At 33.5% G+C, this 23,733-nt stretch overlaps 1 protein-coding gene across 3 annotated transcripts; it reads left to right on the top strand.

Annotated features, from left to right (window-relative positions):
* Positions 1-3,014: 3,014 nt before the first annotated feature.
* LOC111407347 (myosin-11-like) lies at positions 3,015-23,223 on the top strand. 3 transcript variants are annotated; one of them, XM_023036768.1, is made up of 38 exons: positions 3,015-3,414; positions 4,983-5,111; positions 6,342-6,485; positions 6,575-6,720; positions 6,807-6,963; positions 7,083-7,141; positions 7,387-7,546; positions 7,659-7,808; positions 7,926-8,062; positions 8,164-8,310; positions 8,425-8,526; positions 8,695-8,752; positions 8,830-8,931; positions 11,379-11,416; positions 11,745-11,871; positions 11,947-12,117; positions 12,287-12,418; positions 12,561-12,670; positions 13,283-13,343; positions 14,317-14,494; positions 14,684-14,889; positions 14,973-15,092; positions 15,675-15,773; positions 16,246-16,467; positions 18,254-18,393; positions 19,446-19,557; positions 19,642-19,686; positions 19,778-20,017; positions 20,107-20,265; positions 20,389-20,592; positions 20,700-20,843; positions 21,467-21,537; positions 21,638-21,737; positions 21,814-21,870; positions 21,997-22,053; positions 22,144-22,224; positions 22,358-22,440; positions 22,822-23,223. In XM_023036768.1, exons 1-38 carry the CDS (start codon positions 3,412-3,414, stop codon positions 22,943-22,945), a joined length of 4,575 nt encoding a protein of 1,524 aa, XP_022892536.1. In that variant the 5' UTR covers positions 3,015-3,411; the 3' UTR covers positions 22,946-23,223. The 3 variants fall into 3 exon arrangements, 2 of the variants coding, with proteins under 2 accessions (XP_022892536.1, XP_022892538.1); XM_023036770.1 differs by having other exon boundaries at positions 19,642-19,683; positions 22,822-23,087; XR_002705092.1 differs by lacking the exons at positions 22,358-22,440; positions 22,822-23,223 and having other exon boundaries at positions 21,821-21,870; positions 22,144-22,154.
* The last annotated feature ends 510 nt before the right edge of the window (positions 23,224-23,733 follow it).

Here is a 23,733-nt window from a genome sequence, read left to right as displayed (position 1 = left end):
ATAACTTACCTTTCAGCTTGTTATAAATTCACAATTCATTAGTGGTCAATTAGTTAAAAGCATTAAAAATCATAAATAAAATCAACACATGGAAATTTAAACTACTACAATAATAAAATTGAAATAATAGGTTGCACATGTATTACATTATTTGCCCTAACTATGAATTTAGTTACTTATACTAATAAAAAAAATAATAATACATAGGAATAGAGTTCATTACCGAGTTTTGATACTTTGATAAATCAAAGAATTGAATCTTACACCAAGAATCTTCTCCATTTCCAAAATATTGCAGATCCCAACTTTTTGCTCTTTGATCTTAAATTTTTATTTGTCTCTCTAAATTCGCGTCTCTTTCTCTAATCGTGTTTTTCTCTCTATTGTGTGTACCATAAAAAATAATTATAAAAGCTGTATATAGAAGTCTAAAAAGTTAAAAACATGTCCCAAGTAGAATTTGAGTATACAATTAGAAAATCAACAAAAGCTAGAATTTCTTCCACTTTCATGCACTTTGTTCCTTCACGTTAATATCTTGTCCAACCTAAGTCCTTTTATTTGTATGATAGGTTCTCAACTTCTAGACTTGATTATTTTGATCCTTATTTCCTCAATTTTGTATAGCTTCAATTTAATTTCATCCAAACTTCTTCAATCTGAATTTTCTTCCAATTTTATCATAAAATAAGCAAAATTAAATATCTAAACAATAAAAGCACTCCATAAAGTGAAAAAAAACAAAAGAAAACTAGGGTATCTTTGTCAGTGTGCTTATTTTAGTCAAACTAGTACTAAGCACGTGCGTTACACGTCTTATGTATCGATTAATGACATATATTAATTAAATAATAACTTAATACAAGAACTATAATGTAAATTATAAAGATTAACGAGGACTTTGTTGATTAAAAGTAAAAAACTTCAGAATAAAATAATCAATTGAATGTTTCCCAATCATTCATACGTAGGGTAAAAATGATTGGAAGTAGAAAAAATTATTGCTAACCTTAAAAACCCTGATATTTAACATATTTGTAACCTTATTAATATATTAATGCAATCTTTCAATTTTGCAACCTCAATTAAATAAGAACTTAATACACAAATTATAATGTAAATTATGAAGATTAAAAGGGCTTTGTTGATGAAAAATAAAAAATTTAAGGAAAAATTAATCAATTGAAAGATAAGCCATTGAATTTTCGTGTGTAATTTTTTTAAAATTTTTTTAGTGATCGAATGTCTCAATTAATATATTAATGCAACATTTAGCACATTTGTTACCTCATTAATACATCAATGCAACCTTTCAATTTTGTAACCCCAATTAAATAATAACCTAATGGATGAATTATAATGTAAATCATGAAAATTAATAAGGGTTTTGTTGATGAAAAATAAAAATAGCTTTGTCAGTGAAAAATAAAAACTCAATGGATGAATTATAATGTAACTCATGAAGATTAATAAGGGTTTTGTTGATGAAAAAAATTGCCTTGTTGATGGAAAATAAAAATTGTAAGAACAAAATATTCAATTGAATGATAAATCACTAAGTTTTCGTTGATTTATTATTAGTTTTTTAATAATTTAATATCAATTTCACTCCTTATTTTAATTCCAACTCAAATGATAAATATCAATTAAATATTTCACCACTTATATTAATTCTAAATCAAAAGATAAATATTAATTAAACTGGTAATAAAGGCTTTGTTGATGATGAAAATTAAAAATTGTAAAGAAAAAATTAATTGAATGTTAGTCATTGAATTTCCGTGTGTAATTTCTTTTTTATTCATTGAATGTCCTCATTAATATATTAATACAACCTTTAAAATATTTGTAACCTCAATTAACTAATAACTTAATGGATCAATTATAATGTAAAGCACGAAAATTAAAAATTGCTTTGTAGATGAAAAATAAAAACTCATTGCATGAATTATAATGTAAATCATGAAGATTAATAAGAGTTTTGCTGATGAAAAATTAAAATTGATTCGTTGGTGAAAAATAAAAATTGTAAGAACGAAATGGTCAGTTGAATGGTAAGTAACTTTCTTTTTTTTTTTCGATATAATTGAATGTTAGTTTCACTCTTTATATTAATTCCAATCCAAAATGAAAAATATCAATTAAATATCTCACTTCCTATAGTATATTAATTCTAAACCAAATGATAAATACTAATTAAATTGATATTCCAATTATGAGTGTATAGTTGGCATATAGTTAAATATGTATGGGTAAATTTGGTATTTAAAAGTTTCTCCACCATCCCCACTTTTAATATATTGTAGATATATATGACGATGTGCATTTAGTACCACATTTTTTTTTATCATTTTCTAATTGCTGAAATTCTTCAATATTTTGCTCATTGTAACACTTATCTCTCAACTTTTTCGTAGCATTTTTCTCTCCAACCTCTTATTAATTATACATTTTGTACATGATAATAATTTCTGATAAAAAAGTTCATAAAACAAAGAAATTTACTTGTTAATCATATTTTTAATTAAGAAAATATAACACATAGTAGTACAACAAAATATCTGCCTCTCATTTCAAAGCGCCCGCTAACAGCCAATTGTTGTAAATAATGAAAAATCGAGGATAAGAATACGACAAATACAAGATGGGAACACAAGTGTGAAAATAAACCCATGGTTGACTCTCATTTTCAATTACATATTTCACAGAATTCACAATTTTAATCAACTTTTTTGCTATATACTTCATCAAATTTTATTTAAAATCTATTTTTTTAGCTAAACTAAACATAGGCTATGTAAAAATTGAAGATTGCATTAAAAAGTGGTGAAAAAAATGGCCAATATCAATATCACTACCTTTGCCATTAGCATTTTTGTATTTTATGGGGTGTAAATGTCAAGTTTTAAAATTTGAGAGGGCTAAACGCCGTTAAGTCAAAAAAAGGGGTGGTAAATAAAAATCCACCACAGCGGAAAGAAACGATCCCGCCCCATGAAAGAGAAACTGAGCATTCGAGAGAAGAGTGTGAATTCTTAGCCACGAGTGTCCGACAATTCGAAGAGAGAGTGAGATTTTGATCCGAAGTTACAGGGACACTCCCAAAACAATATTGATTCCATACAATGAGATTAACCGAACCAAGGACCGGGAAAACAAATAAGAGTAATCAATCTGCTATTTCATGCACTCATCATATCCTTGCCATTTTATTTTTTTTTCAGAAATCTTGAATTATATCACACTTTCGAAATTTTCTCCTTCATATATACGTCTAGATCCTTACAAATTTGCATATCTGTGCCTTTGAATGTGTTGCCCACAACATATGTGTTTTGGAGGGAAGATGGGTAGCCTCATCCACGGTCAAGATTGCCTTTGAGAAACTGAGGAGTGAATTGGAGCTTAAAAATGGTATGCATTATACACGTTAATTTTCTGAAACTTTTGAATGTATGGTAAGGACATGTGAATTGAATGTTAAAAATTGTGAATTTCTGAAATTGTACGTCGGTATACACGTTAATATGTTTACGGCTAATGGGTGATCACTGAGGCGATAATTGTAAAATATGGGTATTAGAAACTAGATCCTAAAGAAAATAAGCTTAATACTTTAGGACTAAAATTTTGGGGAACAGATTTCCTGAGAATTTGGCAATTACCCGGGAATTTATTTCTTTTTAATTGTATAGATTACTATGAATGTGTGAAAATAGTAACTGAACAATTATCCCCAATATTTGTATATTTACTTGTTTTTAAAACTCTATGAACTATAGAAGATAGTGTTATCTGTGAAGATTGTCTTGTTATAAGGTATTGTATGACAGCTATGTCATTAAACTGGAGCAATTAGATTTCCAATTAGAAACGGAACGAATATTGGCCAAATCATTTATGCCAAAATTAGTAGTTGTGAACTGAGCTTATACTATAGAGCATATTAACCTTTGCACATGCAGAGTTACAAACCTTAATGCCCAATTCGTAGAAGTCCTACATTTGTGGAAATGTTATATTTTTTTAGCTTGGTTTCCAGATGGAGTTAGAAAAGTACTATCACAGCAGCACAACGCAAAAATGAACGAAAAAATAGTAGATAGAGACACTAGATGCCAATTGAAGATAATAACACTGACATTATCAAGAATCAAGTAGGCTTAGTTAATTCACTATTTAAGAGAAACAGGAGTGGAACAATATGTTTTCTACGGGATATAGCCAACCTTGGCTAGAGTTTTAGATATTGAAGATTTTTAATGTAATAGATCACCAGAACGATTATATAATTACTTATAATCTCATGATATATGTTTCTAGCAAAAAGAAACCTGTTCCACCATTTGTTCGTTAAACGATTTAGTAGGCAATACGATTTTTGATTCTGTGAATATGAGAGCAATTGAAATTTTATCTAGAAAAAAATTCATTTATTTTACCACTATAGTATGTATTTCACCAAATAGGATTGTGCAGACTTCAACTTTTAATATTATAATATATAGAAATTCTAGCCAAGGGACTTCCTTTTCCTTCGAAGGCACTAATTAGCTGCAGTGTATTGTTAAAGTATACTTTAGTGTGCTGAAACATTTCTTGTTATGTGCAACTCTTAATTGCTCCTGAAGAGCCATATGGATGAAGCACATTGAAGATGACAAAAGGTTACAGTAATTCATTGTAAATCATTTTAGCTGACTGCTAACTAAAAACTACATAAAATAAGGAGAGCGCCCACATCCTTCTTAACCTAAGATCGAGTTTGTTAAACACCCTGCAAAAGGCAGTTGATTATAGGTGGAGAGAGTGACCAAACTCGTGGTCTGATTGACAAGTTTCAATGAAAACATGCAAATTCTCTACTTGGAAGTATTCCCTTGTGAAACTGCGCACTTAATTTAGCATTTCTATTAAACTTTCCACATTTCTCATGCAAGAAGAATTATTTTATTACCTGAACTTTTCTTCAATTCTGAAAGGGCACAGCCATTAACATAATTGTTGGCTCTCACGTCTGGGTTGAGGATCCCGCATTAGCTTGGATTGATGGAGAGGTAACCAAAATTCAAGGCCAAGAAGTTGAGATCGAGACAAGCAATGGAAATAAGGTATATTTTTTACAATTGTAATTATTTAAATTGTTGCTACTTGTTCTCTTACATAATGGTACGTCAATTTGAAAGAAGATACAATTGGCTCCTCTGCTGTAAATCCATGGGCTCTGATGCTCGGACTCTTCGAAATGGCGTGTTGGACATTACACGACATGGGTATGGGATATGTGTTGGACCCTCCAAATTTCAACCGAACAATTCGCCTTTTTTTGCTTCTTCTTTCTTTTTCTTTTCTTTCCGTTTCTACTCTCTATAAACCTAGTGTGACCTCAAAAAGGGTGGAGAAAGGCGACGGCGCTATATTTTTCCTCCTTCTTTCCCTTTTCTTTTCTTCTTTTTCCCTTCTTTCCCCCTCTGTATCGGCGGTTTACAGTTTTGTTTGTATAAAATGAAAATGGGTTCCATATAATACTACTTAGTGCTCCACTAAATCCAAATTGCAATCAAGTCCCTCATTTTCTATTTTATATAATATTTAGCCCCCGTCTGTGGCCCCCATTTTGTGAAAATGAAAATAGGAATAGTGTTTTTTTTTAAAATCAGTGGTTGAAAAAGAAGGAAAATATTTTGGTTTACGTGTAATATTATTTTATAGAAGATTGTGTGGTTGAAAATAAGAGAGAGAAAAATGGAATGAAAATTAATGGAGGCCAAACGGGGGCTTAGTAATTAAATTTTCATACTTGAAAACTAAACCCCAAAATCCTATATTATTTGTCTTAACCTCTTATTTAATACTATTTCCTTCTTTGTGAACAACTAATTTTGGTCTATTCAAAAATAATATTTTGAGTTAGTAAAAAATTGAAGTTTGAAAGATATACCAACGTACCCGTGTCCAAAATTTAGACCCTTTTTAGTCATGTTTCTGTATCTTACATTTTAGAAAATAAAAGATTGGACACTTTGATACGTACCCGTACCCGATACCCATACCCGAGTCTGAGCATCATAGTCCATAGGGAACAACATGACCTAAAATTTTACTCTTTATGACAATGTGAAATTTGTCTATTCCGAATGATTTTTTTCACATTTTTTTCTAAAATATTCCTGGAGTTGATTAATTGTCAGAATGCTTTTTATTCATCTTCCAAACTTCCTACATCTGGAAAAACTCGTGCACATGCAATATATTTTTGGATTACGGTTCTCCTGAACAAGAGTACTTATATTTTTTAAACTTGTGTCATCCCTAATGTTAGTTTACTGTTTTTTTTTCAGGTTGTTACCGAGTTATCGAAACTTTATCCTAAAGACATGGAAGCACCTGCTGGAGGTGTTGATGACATGACAAAGCTATCTTATTTGCATGAGCCTGGAGTTCTGGAGAATCTGAAAATAAGATATGAACTCAATGAAATCTATGTATGCCATTCTAGTAGTTTGTATGGATACTAACCTTACTTACTTTACTATGGTCTGATCACAATCATGTATTTTGGAATGCTGGGCAGACTTACACTGGAAATATTTTAATAGCTATAAATCCATTCCAAAGACTGCCTCATATATACAATCAGCATATGATGCAACAGTACAAAGGAGCTGCTTTTGGAGAACTAAGCCCGCATGTCTTTGCTGTTGCGGATGTTGCATACAGGTTAATTTACCCCATTTGTGCTGATAGATGATGCAATGATGCCTTTAATATTCTCTATAATAAGATAATCTTTTCGCTGAAAATAGGGCAATGATCAATGAAGGAAAGAGTAATTCCATCCTGGTTAGTGGTGAAAGTGGGGCAGGTAAAACTGAGACCACAAAAATGCTTATGAGGTACCTTGCCTTTTTGGGGGGCCGAGCAGCTACAGAAGGGCGCACTGTTGAACAACAAGTTCTTGAAGTATGATACATGAAATATTTGTTTTTTATATATAGTCAATTCAAGTACCTTCACTTTTACACCTGTATCCTACATGATAAACTCTCATGGATCTTTTTCGCACCAATTCATGAGTGCAGTCCAATCCCGTTCTTGAAGCATTTGGCAACGCTAAAACTGTTAGAAATAACAATTCCAGGTGAAGCTCCCTAAATCTTTTGTAGTTAAGTTTTGTTGTTCTTATTATCTTTGCATCAAAATAATTACATCAATGCATGGTTATGTTAATTCTTTCACTCGTCTTTCTAGCAAGGAAAGTAATGTTTCCGAGAAGAATTTAACTCCCAATTAACCAGTATCAGATATATGTTTTAGTATGTCAAATTGCAATATTGTAGTTGATATTTTTTAACACATACTATCCTAAATTTGGTAATACTGCAGTCGCTTTGGTAAATTTGTTGAGATTCAGTTTGACAAGCAAGGGAGGATATCTGGAGCTGCTATCAGGACTTACCTTCTAGAAAGATCTCGTGTTTGTCAATTATCTGATCCTGAGCGCAACTACCACTGTTTTTACCTCCTTTGTGCAGCACCACAGGAGGTGCCTTGTTGTTGTCGTTTCACGGATAAGATTTCGATTATTGTCCTTTTTCTCTGCAATGTATTACACTTCCTTTTCATAACAACTGAGGCAACAATCTTTGTCCTGCCAGGAAATTGATAAGTATAAGTTAGATCACCCCAAATCATTTCACTATCTTAATCAGTCCAAATGCTATGAACTAGTTGGTGTAAGTGATGCCCACGACTACCTTGCCACCAGAAGAGCAATGGATATTGTTGGAATCAGTTTAAAGGATCAGGTATATCCTTTGAAACTGATGCCTATGGCTAACAATAACATCCTCATAGCACAGAACTCGTAATCCCTTTTCTATTTGTTCTCTCTCTCTCTCTCCCCTCCTCTTCCTCTCTCTCAGGAAGCAATTTTCAGAGTTGTTGCTGCCATTCTTCATCTCGGCAATGTCAATTTTGCAAAGGGAAAGGAAATTGATTCATCAGTTCCCAAAGATGAAAAATCCAAGTTCCATCTAAAAACAACAGCAGAACTACTCATGTGTGACAGCTTCTTATCCCTTGTTCAAAATTTTTGTACTGTGTGTTCCGTTTAAATGGTGGAAAGTTCTGATTAGGCTTTTATTATTATTATTATCTTAGGTGTGATTCTGCAGCTTTGGAAGATGCATTATGTAAACGTGTAATGATTACTCCCGAAGAAGTTATTAAGCGAAGTCTTGATCCCCTTAGTGCCACAGTTAGCAGGGATGGATTAGCGAAGACTATATATTCTAGACTATTTAATTGGTATGAAGATTTTGCAGCACTTAGCCATTATCTAATCAATTATAATGTTTTCATGGAAAAAGATAAATCAACTGCTAAACAACATTTCTCTTCATGTGGGAAATCATAATACAGGTTGGTAGACAAGATCAATAACTCAATTGGGCAAGACAGTAAATCTAAATCTATTATTGGGGTACTTGACATTTATGGGTTTGAAAGCTTCAAGCACAACAGGTAGCAATTTTTCAGATCATATCCCCTTCTTCCCCAGGGAAAAAAAAGAAAGAAAAGAATTCTCAAAATAACCAAAAGGTCCAAAACAGAAACAAAACACGTACTTTAATGGGTGGGAAAAGGCTATGCCTTTATTCTCTTCTGATTGCAGCATAATGTATCATGCAGTTTTGAGCAGTTTTGTATTAATTTCACAAATGAGAAACTGCAACAGCATTTTAACCAGGTAGTTTCTAGATCATATAGACCTTATAGGCCTTTGATCTTTTATCAACTTGTTAAGTCTCTATCAATAACTTGCAGCATGTTTTCAAAATGGAACAAGAAGAATACACAAAGGAAGCAATTGATTGGAGCTACATTGAGTTTGTTGATAACCAAGATGTATTAGATCTTATTGAGAAGGTACTTCTTTACTGTGAATTTATAGCTCCCATCATAAGAAATTTTGAACTGATACTATAGTTTTTAACTTCAACAGTGCAATAGATACACTGACCTTCAAATATCTAGATTACATATTCTATAGTATAAATTACTTCTAACTACATTGTTTAAAATAGTTCTTTGAATTTTTACTTAAATTAGCCTAGTTTCATTCCCATGTTAAAATGTTAACTGGCGATTCCATCACAAACATTTCAGCCATTATCTGCAAAACTTTAGACGTTCGTCCACTAACCAAAATTGCTTCTTCTTCTTTTTTTTTCCCCTAAATTTTTACAGTAGCTTATGCTTTTTACCATGTTGTGTTCCAAAGTGCATCTTAAAAATGGTTTATTCTAGGAACTTCCACTCCCTATCTGCAGGTTTCTGTGCCCAAAATTTCCCATTTATTGTCCTTTAATCTGTTCCCTTTTGAGCTTATTTTCAACAAGCACTGCGACTAGGAGAACCTTAGATTAGATTACTTTATAAATTGCTGGTTTGTTTAATGTTTACTCAGATTCTTGAATAAATGTTACGGGATAGCTGCATCATTTTTGTACTCCCTGAAAGGAAATGCTTAAGGAAACATTCAAATAAATATATGTATCACTTCTCATTAGCTTAAGTTTTTAGATGAGATAATTAGTTCAACTCTGGCCGCCACCCATTTACAAAATATTGTCACATGGCAGACCTTTAAAATTTAGGGCAGAGTGTTGAAGACAATATTTAAATAAAAAACTATATCCCTTCTTCAATAGCTAAATTTTTAGATGAGTTGGTTAATTTGAAAAGAAGAAAAAATTATCTCAACTTGTTGAAAAGAGAGGGAAAATTGAACAGAAATCTTTTCTCTGAACCTAAGTGCTGATATTTAAAGCTAAGTGGAAAAAAAGTGTGTTTTTCAGAATTACTTTCCTTCCACCGTCTTCAATTGATTTTGGAAAATTAGATGTTTGTTAGTGTTGTGACATTGATATCTGAATTTATTTGATTTACTTGCCCCTAGTAAGTTCAAAATTTAAACGTACAATCAACTATGATTGCTTTTATTTCAATTTTCCCTTTTCTAAGTTTATTGTGAAAAAATAAGAAAAATAGTTTCATTTGGAAGTGAATTAGGTCTTTTGAAACATCGAAAATGGCCAAGTTCATGCAGTAACAATAGGATGGCGGGAGTAGATAGAGAAACCCTATATTTAGAAAATAGTCTACCAGTGATTTTAAAGCCCAAGGGCATACCTTAAAAATTTCATAATAAGGATAGCAAACTCGTGTGAGACCTCATTCGAGGGTGCATGTCTGGTGTGTGTGGAGGGAGAGAAACAACTTCTGTTTTGACGATCATTCAAGGACTACAGAGCACATCAAAGAATCATTTTATTTGACCTTGTATAATTGGTTTCATACTGCGGCTATTACTCGTATAGACGGGTTGCCCAACTTTATGTCGTTTCTTTTTTGTATAAATTGATAATACACTTCCTGTGTATTATTCGTGATTAATAGAATATTTGATTACTTATAAAAAAAAAAGGAAAAAAAAGAAGGTTTTCGTATAATCAATCTAATCCAGTATTGAAATTAAAAACTCTGATGGCCATCTTATACGTTACTTCACTTACAACTCGATAGTTGTCAACAAAGTAACTGAACTGAGATTAATATGAAAGTGAAGATTTAAATGTAAAAGGAGATGGGATTGTGACAGCTGATTATCTGGCCGTGTTCAATTTTGGCATCATGAAGCAATGCATTTTTATTTCTTGCTTCTTCCATCCAAGGGCCTAGATTGGTTCCAGGTACCCTTGAGCTAGGCCAGAGTCAACAAGTATGCCTGATGTGCATCCTACAGCTAAATGTAGAGGCATAATGTTAATTTGAAATGAAAAATAATGGCATGTTGTAAGCTTAACTGTTGGAGACAGAGAGGAAGGTATCTAAAAGTACAGCAGTTCTTTAGCCTGAAAATTTCAACAAAGGGGATTTTGGATTCTTAGCCATTGCAACTGATCCTGTTTTCTGGAAGCATTTTCAAACGAGTCTGAAAGAAGTCTTTGGACTTTGCATTCTTGTTAGTAATGATGAACCTAAATGGACATCTCACGCATGATGTGTTTTTATATCATAGACTTTTTAGAATGAACTCATTAAAAGATGAAATGGATATTTATAATTATTAGTCCTTTTTTAGTGGATATCTCGAATGCACTATGAATTGGTAAAAACTGGTATTATTTTCTCTTGCAGAAACTAAATGAACCTAAATGGACATCTCGCGCATGATGTGGTTTTATATCATAGACTTTTTAAAATGAACTCATTAAAAGATGAAATGGATATTTATAACTATTAGTCCTTTTTGAGTGGATATCTCGAATGCACTATGAATTGGTAAAAACTGGTATTATTTTCTCTTGCAGAAACCAGGTGGAATTATTGCCCTCCTTGATGAAGCATGGTAATGCCCCTCACCGTGCTTGGACATTTTTTTCACTTATAATTCTTGAAAGATATCCAAAGCAATGACTTGACTGGGAAAGTTAGAGTCGAAAATAGGATTTCTCACTTCTTTTTCTCATTCAAAACCGTGCACGAGACTTTCATCTCCATTGCACAATTTTGCTAGTTAGACTTTTACTTTAGTCAACCTTTTTATCATTTTTCCCTTCCTGTCATAGTTGGAAATTATTTTATTTAACTAGTTTATCCGCAATTTTAGATCAAAGGTTTGACATGAAGCTAGTTGATGATGTCATATTCTTGTCTAATTGATCTCCTGTTTTCAGTATGTTCCCAAAATCAACACATGAGACATTCTCGAACAAGCTTTATCAAACATTCAAGAATCACAAGCGCTTTGTGAAGCCGAAATTGTCCCGCACAGATTTTGCTATCGCACATTATGCCGGAGAGGTATATAAAGCTAATTTTTTTTCATGGCATGTATCTGCTGCCAAAATTTTCAATCTCACATTCGATCAAATTCAGGTTCAATACCAATCTGACCAGTTCTTGGACAAAAACAAAGACTATGTCGTTGCCGAACACCAAGATTTGTTAACTGCTTCCAAATGTTCTTTTGTAGCGGGCCTTTTCCCTCAATTACCTGAAGAGACTACAAAATCTTCTAAGTTCTCTTCTATTGGTTCACGCTTTAAGGTAAATAAGCTTAAGATTTCATCGTGGTTCTAGCTGTATCACTGTAAATACATTCATGTCTAGATACAACTTTAACACATAGAGCATTTTCAATTTTGTAATTTGATAAAGTGAACTGACATGAAATACTATAATGAAATATGTAACATTTACGAATCTAATTATGCAGTTACAACTACAACAATTGATGGAAACTTTGAGTGCTACAGAACCTCACTACATAAGATGTGTGAAGCCTAATAATCTTCTTATACCTGCCGTATTCGAAAATGCTAATATTTTGCAACAGTTACGTTGTGGGGTATGTACTTCTGACCTTCACAATGATATGGTTCTTCTTTTTAAAATAATTAAGACATATAGTTTTGTCTTTTTATGTCATTGTTTCTAAACAGTTGGTTCTATCTTGTTGACATATAACCAATTGGTCCCATCATTGTTAGGGTGTTTTGGAGGCAATCAGGATAAGTTGTGCGGGATATCCTACTCGCCGTCCTTTCTTTGAGTTTACAAATAGATTTGGGCTTCTTGCACCAGAGGTGTTAGTAGGAAAGTAAGTCCCTTCTCTAGCTTAAACTGGCATTCAAACCTCACTTGCCCATCTCATACATGGGCAATTTACATATGTTGAACCACTTGATTTAAAACCTTAAGCAATTAGAGAGGGCCGCATGTATATCATTTAGATTGTCTTCAGCTTGTTCCTTCATGCGTAGGGCAGGTTCATTTTTCCATCAAAGCCTGATGCGTGCACAATTTCATTAAACGGGTAGCGGAGAGACTTTGTTGGTTAACAGATGAGATTCTTAATGATGGTTGTATATGCCGATTTTCGCAATAATCGCTTGGACAACGGCACGATTAACCTCATTTTATATGTTTCGGATCTATTTACTTACTTTTGAGGGGCATTTGAAAGTTCATTTACAATATTAAGTGGCAACCAAAATACCCCACCCAAGACATTTGTGATACGTTGTTGAACCAATTGATATTAAAGCTTAAGTTGTTGAAGAGGTCACATCTATATTATTTAAATTGTGTCTTCAATAATAAATATTGTCTTACCATTAGTTACAATTACAGTTATGTTGTTGATTTTATTGATATTACAATTTTGGTTAAAGATTTATATAATAATATTAAAGGTCTTTACCATGAGCAGCTATGATGAAAAGGTTGCGTGCAAGAAGATTTTGGAAAAGAAGGGGCTCAAAGGTTTCCAGGTACTAGCCATAGTTATTTCAATGCTTGAGATGTGTTCATTATTTAAAAAAAGTTCTTAGATGCTACTCAAGGTACAAAAAAATGATAGATTCATGTAGCTTGATTACCATGCATTCAGGGGCGGAGCCAGGATTTTAGTTCAGTGCGGGCAAAAAATTTCGACGCTGAATGTTGAGGTTTTGGTCATGGATTTAATAACGATAAAAATATAAAATAATAGTACGACAATACTAAAAATGACATAATTTATATATTACACTAGTTCCTTGCGAGTTTTCATACTCTGTGCGAATCGAAACTGTGACGCCGCGATAGAGACGAAATCTCTCTCTCATAGACAAAGGGTTGGATTGATTCAAATGAGTAATTGGGTTTGGATCAATTGAATTTTGAGGGAATGGGTCTAATTGGGTTAGAAAAAAATATAATTGGTTAGAAAAAATATAATGGGCCTAATTGGCTCTTCTCATTGGGATCTTCTATAATTGCTGGAGACAAGAAGCTGCCAAAGCACTCATTAACTTCTGCCCAAAAGTCTAGGAGGGCATTTGCCCGCACTGGACATGTTGTGGCTCTGCCCATGCATGCATTGGCCTATCTATTTTTTCTCACTATGGCAGTCCCATATCTATCAGTTGTGGATTTTCCCGATTTAGGAGATATGCAAGCAATACATAACATGCTTCAATGCATCTTTCTACTATTCTTTGAATGCATATTTTATGCTTATGGATGTTCTGCATTCTTAAGATAAGTTATTTCATTTAATTTGCTCTGGTCTCTATAATTTAGGCTTCAAAAAAATATGGCGATTCATATTTTGCTAGTCTCTATAGAAAGCTATCTCTTGGATAATTTTGCAGTTTATCAAATGCTATATTGAAAATTGTGTGCAATTCTGAAATGATATGTTGATGCACCAAGGATCAAAAAATTTTCATAGAATTAAGTGAGTTGCTTCTGACTTTATAGGTAGGCAAAACGAAGGTATTCTTGAGAGCTGGTCAGATGGCTGAGTTAGATTCACGTAGAACAGAAGTTCTTAGTAATGCAGCAAAATCTATACAACGACGCATACGAACTCATATTGCTCGCAAACAGTTTGTTGCACTGAGAGAGGCTACCATTTATGTGCAATCATTTTGCAGAGGTGAGCCACTTCATTAATCAAGTGTAAAGATGATAAATTATTTTTACTTTTTGGTAATTGGCTTCATATCTACATCTTTTAAAATGTCAATCTTTAAAGTTTTAATGTCTCTCTCCCCACGCATGACAACCCCCTTTCCCTGTATCTTTCCTTTTCTCTTGAATTGCTCAAAATTTGTATGATTTTTAGGTAGACTAGCCGGCAAAGTATATGAGAGATTGAAAAGGGAAACAGCTGCTGTAAAAATCCAGAGTAACACACGTAAACACCAAGCTGAAAAAGCATATAAAGCACTGCAGGTTGCAGTGCTTGTTGTACAAACAGGTCTACGTAACATGGAAGCTCGTGAAAGATTTGGATTCAGAAGACAAACTAAAGCTGCAACCATTATACAGGTTTACTTGTTCGTTATACTTCATTGCTAAGATTTTTAGTTTGTATTAAATGAAGCTCCCTACTTAAATCCATTCTTACTCAGGTGCGGTGGCGCTGCCATAAAGCTGCATCCTACTTTAGGAAGCTTAAGCAGGGAACAATTAAAGCACAATGCAGATGGAGGGGAAGAATTGCAAAGAAAGAGTTATGGAAACTTAAACAAGTTAGCTCCAGTACCATTTAATTGTTGAAGTACTAATTTTTATCGTGGTATTTCATTTTTGACGGCATTTTCAAATTGATTATTTTTTATGTATCGAAATGGTCGATTCCAACCGTTGGAATAAAAAAAGAAGAGTCACGAGAGGTTTTTCAAACCAAAAACAAAAAATGTCTTTATTTTCCAGGTTTTTAATAATGATTTTGAATTTTGAATTGTTGTGATTTTTGCCCAGCAGAAATTACTTAGGTTTTGAGGCTCCATTATAAGTTCTATCATATATCTTCTGATCGCCAACTCATACTTGGTCTGATTTAATTTTATTGAAATCGGGAGAATGCACCTCTTACATATCAGAATTTATGTTCTCAATTACATTTTCATCTACGATATTTATTCTTATGAAAATAAATGATCTGTATGTTAGGAAATTGGTACTGCAAATTTATGTTGATACTCATGAGTTGATCGGCCTAGTTGAATTCTGAAAAGATGCTGACTTCAGAGTGTTCTTGTGAAGAAACTTGTTAATAATAAAATCCAGTCTGCAGGTTCACATATAGCACTGGCTGTATTTCTATGCAGGCTGCAAGGGATACTGGTGCACTCAAGGAGGCAAAAGATAAGCTTGCAAAGCAGCTTGAGGAACTCACATGGCGATTGCAACTTGAAAAACGTTTAAGGGTAATGTCACTTCTTTGAGATAAATATCATCTTTTGATTAGCCATTAAGCACTGTTTGACACTATTTAAAATTTTAATATATTTCTCTCTCTCTTCTTTTCAACCGCACATTCTTCAATAAAACAATATTACACTTAAATTAAAAAAAATTCCTTCTTTTTTAACTCCACATTCTCCAAAAAACTACTATTCCATTATACATTTAACAAAATTTCTCTTTATAATGGGGCTTAAACAAGGGCTAAGAATTACTGATTTTTGTGTTTGCTTGAAAGTCTTTTAAAAAAAAAAAAAAAAAACCTTGAAATTCATTAAAACGTATCTCAATTATCATGCAGTCACGAGGACAATCAACCAATTATTTTGTTGTGAACTATTTAACATCAATTTCCTTAGTTACTTAATTTCTTGTTTCCTATCATGGATTAATATACATTGTTTGGCATGCCTATCATTGAAATCATCAAAGCAGACTGACTTGGAAGAAACAAAAGCTCAGGAGATAGCAAAGTTGCAGAACTCTTTGGAAGATATGCAGAAGAAAGTTGAAGAAACAAATGCCGTTCTTGTCAATGAACGAGAGGCTGCGAGAAAAGCAATTGAAGAAGCCCCTCCAGTTATCAAAGAAACTCCAGTTTATATTGAAGATACCAAAAAAATTGATTCTCTAACCAAAGAAGTTGAAAGTTTAAAGGTAACGTTGCATGATGAAACATCAGAGCTAATCCACACTATCACATGGAAAACAGATTGTTGAATTCAATGCTCCAATAGTGTGTACAAATAGATTAATATATCTCATTTGATTCAAATATTTCGTAGATTAATTTGTTCAATGCTTTTAAGGAAAGTGAACTATGAGAGATGTCAACTTGACATGACCCATGAGCTCAAGCCATTCAGTCTTGAGGTCATCTATGCATTTAAGTTATGCTTTCACCAGTTACTTTGGTAAATTACCTCTCAATTCTTAATCCAACTTGCTTTGCGAGTTGGATTACATGCAACTCTATGGATATGAACTTTTAGTCCAGTCAGCCTCATCCCACTCAGTTGTCTTTTGACCACTACAAAGCCACTATCAATGTAGATCTTGAGCTGCAAGCTCCAATGGAGTATCTCATCAAATTTTTCCCACCATTTACCTTATAATGATCTATAAAATTCCTGCACTGGAAATTAAAGTGTCTAGGTCAGGGGCGATCACGGGGGAACTTAAAGGATAATCACCTCAATAGCCCCTACAAATCCATTATCTTTGTGTTTTTCATCCATAGACATTTTGATCCTTGGACACCAAATTCATACATTGATAACCCAGTGATCTAACCATGATAATTTAGATATTAATGCTACGTTGTGAAGTCAATGTAAACACTTAGCCATTGAATCTCGATTACTTTTACGTTGTGTCTATTTTAATTCCTCTTTTTCATACTGCTTCTACATGGGGCTAATCCTTACACTCCTCTCACTTAATTCACTTCACAGCACCCAGCGTGACAGTCTAATAGACTAGTTGGTTTGCTGATAATTGGTAATTTATAAAGATATCTTTCATTCCGTTCTAGATAACTGGATCTTCTGAGAAAGTTAGTCTTCGAGGCTGGATAAACCCTTTTTTGAGCTCCTACAACTTGGGTCTGAAGATCTACAACTCAATTTTATAATTTGTGTTTTACTACATATTTCTGTTTTTAACATTCCAGAGAGATTTTCAGGGAGGGATATATGGGAGTATAACTTGCAGTTTTCTGTTCCACTGAAATTGGAATGCTTCACCTTTTATGCATCTGCATTTCTTCGTCTATCTTCTTCAGCAGTGTTTGGACTCTTGTTTGCTATGGTTACGGGTAACTCTGTTGACATGGAAGACACTGGAGACGACATATGATCTGTACCATACCCTTTACTAACTGTACAAATTGTATATCGTTATCTGGGGGTTCCCCAAGTTCCGTATTATGGAGGCATATTCATTTTAGTTCTGTTGTGTATTCTTTCTTTACATCACTTAATTTTTCTTGAAAATATATATTGAATCTGATGGTGAATATATCTATTGGTACAAAAGTATATTAGTATTCACGACTTAGAATTCTTCACGTAGGAGGCATTATATATTTCTGATTGAGTTAATTTTCTTCCATAATGTTTTTGAAAACTTTCCTTTTTTACCTATCAAAAAAAAAAAAACTTTCCTTTTGACACGTCTAAGTTCTCTTGCATATTCATCTCGCAATGACAAGAATTTGAAGAATCTAACATGAAAGCAATCAAAAGTGATTGAGAACAAGTTACTTCTCTAGAATAAAAAAGTTTACAGTGTAACCTGGTAAACAGTAAAATCTGGTATGAAATAAACATTTAAAATATGCACATCATAGAATATATTGTTTTTCTTGATACAATACTTGTGTGCATCTTTCTCTAGTAAAACAAGACACTGACAGCTTAATTGTTTATTCTATTCTGTTCAGGCTTCTCTGGAAAGTGAAAAGGAGGCTTCTAATGATTTGAGAAAGAAATACTCTGAAGCACAGGAATGTAGTGAAGAGAGAAGTATAAAGTTAGAAGAAACAGAAAAAAGTGTTCATCAACTACAGGAATCTATCCACAGGTAGTCAAAAATGACATACAAAAGCTGGTGATAGCATGCTAAGAATAAACCAAAGAATCAGGCTTTTTATATGCTCAATGCACAGAGATCACAAGAACTTGCTCATTTTCTTGCCATTCAGGACCAATGATCTTCATGCCTTTCTCTTTCTCACAGTAAGGGATCCATCAAAATGGATGGAACAGACACAGGATCATTGGTCCCTGATCAGCGGATAATGGCTCTACTAAAGGCATATGGCATTTGGAAACAGGCAAAAATATGATCTCCTTCCACATTTCAGAATCTTCCATTTTTGTCTCTTCTTCAATTTCCATTTTTATTGCTTTTATTCTAGTCCTTATTCTTTTTATTAAAATATTCCCCAGTGTATGGGAGAAAACAGGAATAAACATAAAGATATCTAGTATCTGTCACTGCTATGTCTGCATCCTTACACTACTCTTTTCGTCAAATCCGAAACTGACATCTTTATCAAACTGTGGACAACTTGAGCCACCTCATTGTCATCTGCCCTTAAACCACAAAGAACGCCCAGCCGAAGGGACACATTTATTCTTTAAAAATCATGCTCATCATTCCTAACACACAGCGCCCTCTATTCCAAACACTCTTAACCATCTTCCTCACTATTGCAAGAATTTTCTTTGTATATCTTGCTGTACTTAGGAGAAGACGGGGTTAAGGATTGGGTTGAGGGAATTTTGTACTTTCTCTTGTACTCAAGCTGTCACATAATCTTGAGTTTAGGTTGAACTAGTCCTCACGTAAAATGCTTGTAATTAAAACCCAGTCAATATAACTCCATTTAGTTGGCAAACATTATCACATTGGTATAAATTTGCTCATGACATCCAGTAATCCTGATGAAATTGTACAACAGTTGGCATGACTGCCTTGTTTTTCAATTGCTGCATTTCTTTTTATGAAGAAAGATAGCACTGTATCTTGATTGCACTTGAGAAAAACAGGACAAGTCAATTTTTGCAGGATGGCTATTATTTTGATATGGTTATTTGTTTATTTGATGTGATAATTCCCATCTTAATTAGGCTAGAAGAGAAGCTGAATAGTTTAGAGTCAGAGAATAAAGTTCTTCGTCAACAATCTGTGTCGATGGTACCAAATAAATTCCTTTCTGGACGCTCTAGATCAATCATCCAGGTATTTCCAAGACTACCTTCTTTGTCATAGCAGGAATATAGAACATTGGTGTCTTACAAATGTTTCTGGGTTTTCAAATGGCAGAGGAGTGAGAGTGGTCATGTTTTTGGGGATACTAAGATGCACGTGGTAATAAACTCTCCTTAAGTTATTGCTTATTTTGCCAAAGGATGCCTTTTTAACCCTCAACTTGGTTTTCCATGTGCCTCAATTTCATTAGGATTTGCATAGCCATTCATTTTCTGAAGTGGATGACAAGCCACAGAAATCACTTAATGAGAAACAACAGGAGAATCAGGAGTTGCTCATTCGTTGTATTGGACAGCACTTGGGCTTTGCAGGAAACAGGCCAATAGCAGCCTGTATCATTTTCAAGTGCCTTTTGCAATGGAGGTCTTTTGAAGTCGAGAGAACTAGCATCTTTGACCGGATAATCCAGACTATAGGTCATGCTATTGAGGTTTGAAATATTGAACCCAATGGTTATACTTTCTTGTGTTTTTCTCATTTTATTTAATCCTAAAAGTTTTAAAACTTTGCCATTCACAGAAGAACCAGGATAACAATGACGTATTGGCTTATTGGTTGTCAAATGCTTCAACCCTATTACTGCCACTCCAACGTACAATGAAAGCAAGTGGTCCCACTGAAATGGCTCCTCTACGTCGCCGATCATCGTCAGCTGCTCTATTTGGCAGGATGTCACAGGTAAAAGTTTTTTCTCTTCCTCTTGAATTGCTGGCAAAAGTTGATGGTTCATTTGAAAGTATTCTCTATCAAGAAAGATTAATAATTCATCTATTTCAGACACTCACTATTCTTTATTTTTAGAGCTTCCGAGGAAGCCCTAATGGAGTAAATATCTCCTTTGTGAATGGTTTGCCTGGTGGAGTGGAGACCTTACGCCAAGTAGAAGCCAAATACCCTGCTTTGCTTTTCAAGCAGCAACTCACTGCATACGTGGAGAAAATTTATGGAATGATTCGGGATAATTTGAAGAAGGAGATTTCACCGTTGCTTGGATTATGTATTCAGGTATTCAAATTAGTTGTGTAGACTCATCAGGTTTCATTCTTTTCTAAAGATTCAAATATATTCTGTTTTCTGATCATCTGCATTACTTTGTCTGGATCTTTAAATAGGCACCTAGAACTTCCAGAGCGAGTTTAGTTAAGGGATCATCGCGATCTATTGCGAACACAGCAGCCCAGCAAGCTTTGATTGCTCACTGGCAGGGAATTGTGAAGAGTCTTGGGAATTTCTTGAACACTTTAAAAGCCAATCATGTCTGTAAATTCTCTGTTGCTTACATTTTTTTTTTTAAATATAATCCAACCGTGTCCCAGCTAAAGCTGAAATGGTTTGCTTGTAGACATCGTTAGATGATTATTTCCAAGCTCAAACCTGGCTTTGCAAAATTATTTAGTGAAAAACAGTGAAAAAATTATCTGACTTTAATGTGTGTTTGAGGTGGATCAGCTCTTTTCTATGATGCACCGACAATGCATCAACACTCGATTTTTCAAAAAATTACCGACATGACACCTCGCTGATTCGTTGATTAAATTCTTTATAATTCTTCATTTATATAGTATAAATTTAGTTTTATATTTGTTATTAATTTTTCTTGTTAAAATCTTTTAAATATGAGTATATTTGTTATTTAATAATAATTTTGAATTAAAAATATATAACATTTCTAATAAAAAAATGAAAATGATCGTGGTGGAGTGTCCGAGAAGTGTCGATATTCTACACGTGTTAGACTTGAACACGAACACGCAACCTCAGTTTAAGGGTTCGTGTAACGGAGGCTCTTTTCATCTACTGGTTTGGAAACCTAACATTGTTTGGAGTGGAGATTCTATAATGATGAATCTTACATTTTTTGCTTCTGTATTTTTATCAGGTACCTCCATTTTTAGTCCGTAAGGTGTTCACACAGATATTTTCTTTCATCAATGTTCAACTGTTTAACAGGTGGAGTTTATCTGTGCCTTCTATTTCACGTCGCTTACTTTTATACTGCATGTAAAAACTGTTTCCTTATATTCGAGTGTAAACTGTTTGTTGGCTGCAGCCTTCTTTTAAGACGAGAATGCTGTTCATTTAGTAATGGTGAATATGTTAAGGCCGGACTGGCTGAACTGGAGAATTGGTGTTACAATGCAACTGATGTGGTACACGCAGTTTTATACTATTTAATCTTGGGATTTGACAAATTCTATTAAATGAAAATAACTCAAAACATTCCAGTATGCAGGTTTAGCTTGGGACGAGCTGAAGCATATTAGACAGGCCATTGGATTTTTGGTATACAATTTTCCACTTATTTTATCTTTGCTCGATTATCTTACTCACTTTAGTTGTTATACTTCTTTTTAAACGAAAATAATTTAATGACACAATTAGCTTAACAAAGAAATTGCTTCAATTCAGGTTGTCCACCTAAAGCCAAAGAAAACACTGGATGAAATAAGTCATGACCTTTGCCCAGTAAGTCAATATCTTCATTCAAAAACACATGTACAGATATATTTACGTCAAATCTTGCCTTATATGTGTTGTCCTTTCTCTTTATTATAGGTGCTGAGCATTCAGCAATTGTATCGGATTAGTACAATGTATTGGGATGACAAATACGGCACGCATAGTGTGTCTTCAGATGTAAGTTTCTATGGATGCCATTACTCAAACTAGGTTAGGGTCAATTTCTTCTAAAGAAGAGTAATGTCATTGTACAATACGTATATCTGTGGGGAAATTAATGACATTCACGATTTTTTGCTACCATACACAGGTTATATCCAAAATGAGGGTGTTAATGACTGAAGATTCAAATAATGCAGTCAGCAATTCTTTTCTGTTGGATGATGATTCCAGGTTAGCATTGTCAAGTTCCTATTGGACAATTTTTTTGCCATATTCTCTCTGTAATTCTTGCTTCCAATTTCACTTTAAATTACGTTAGAACTTGAGAATTAGTCGGGAACGTAAGGCGAGCAACGAAATTTTGCTTTCAATATAGTCATGGATTAATTTTTGCAGCCACTTCCATAGGTGTTTAGTATTATCTGGGATTCAAGAGTTCTTCCATTCCAGGTTTTTGCAAGCTTAGCCAAAAGGGCTGGGAAGGATAGGAAGGGGAATTCTTGACTATGTTAATTAGTAGATTTTCCATATTTCTGCAATTCTTGCTATCGTTTTTATTTTCTTATGTCGTTTTTCAACCAAGTTTTGATCTCTCTTGATGATCGTTTGCAGCATACCGTTTTCAGTTGATGACATTTCCAAGTCCATGGAACCAATTGACATCTCTGATATTGAACCTCCAGCACTGATCCGTAAGAACTCGGGATTTAGCTTTCTGCTGCCTCAATCTAACTAAACCTAACACAGTTCCATTTTGGCCACCCTCACTTCTGAAAAAACATAGGTTATTAGGTTTACATTCTGATCTTATCCTTTTGTAATTGTAGTCAGTTGTTCAAATTTTCTCCCTTTTTTGATCCATATTTTTGTTTTCATAAGCTAAAATCGTACTTTCTTCATTAAGTAGATGCTATGGCACCTCAAACTCCAGCCAAACATACCTGAGAAGAAAAAGAACTGAACTGATATTTTAATGTTATCGATATATGGCAATGGTGTGTAATGTTAGCTGTTTTGAAATGTATATAAATATAATGGAAAACTTGGGAGTGTTTATTCTTCTTTCCATTAAGAAGAATTTCATTGCTCTTAAATTGGATGATGTGGCACCCTGTTTGGTATAACTACAAAAGTGAATTAAAATTAAAGCTTACTTAAATTTTAATCACATATTTGATTTTTTATGGTATTCACAACTTTTCAATTCATTTTTTTATATTTATTTAACGAGTGCCTAAAAAAAGTAGTTGTCAAATATCAAAATTACCCTTGAAGATCAGATTTTATGTCATTTGTGATAAGAAATATCAAAATGGTATCGAGTTATTAAAAAATAATGACAGATTCAAAAGAAACGGCATAGACTCATAGTCCTCAGCTATTAGCCCCGTGACTTATAATTTTTTTTTTACAAGAATCATCCTTCATGACAGAACAATCAATTTGATCATTAAAAAGTCAATTTTTATCATAGAGAACGTTGTGTGTAATGTAAACTTTTTTAGGATCCCTTTTAGGACTTGT

The sequence above is a fragment of the Olea europaea genome, chromosome 13, assembly GCF_002742605.1.
Source record: "Olea europaea var. sylvestris chromosome 13, O_europaea_v1, whole genome shotgun sequence".
In the NCBI taxonomy this organism is placed as follows: domain Eukaryota; kingdom Viridiplantae; phylum Streptophyta; class Magnoliopsida; order Lamiales; family Oleaceae; genus Olea; species Olea europaea.
The sequence above is the reverse complement of the archived record's forward strand: the minus strand, read 5'-3'. Positions and strand labels throughout refer to the sequence as shown.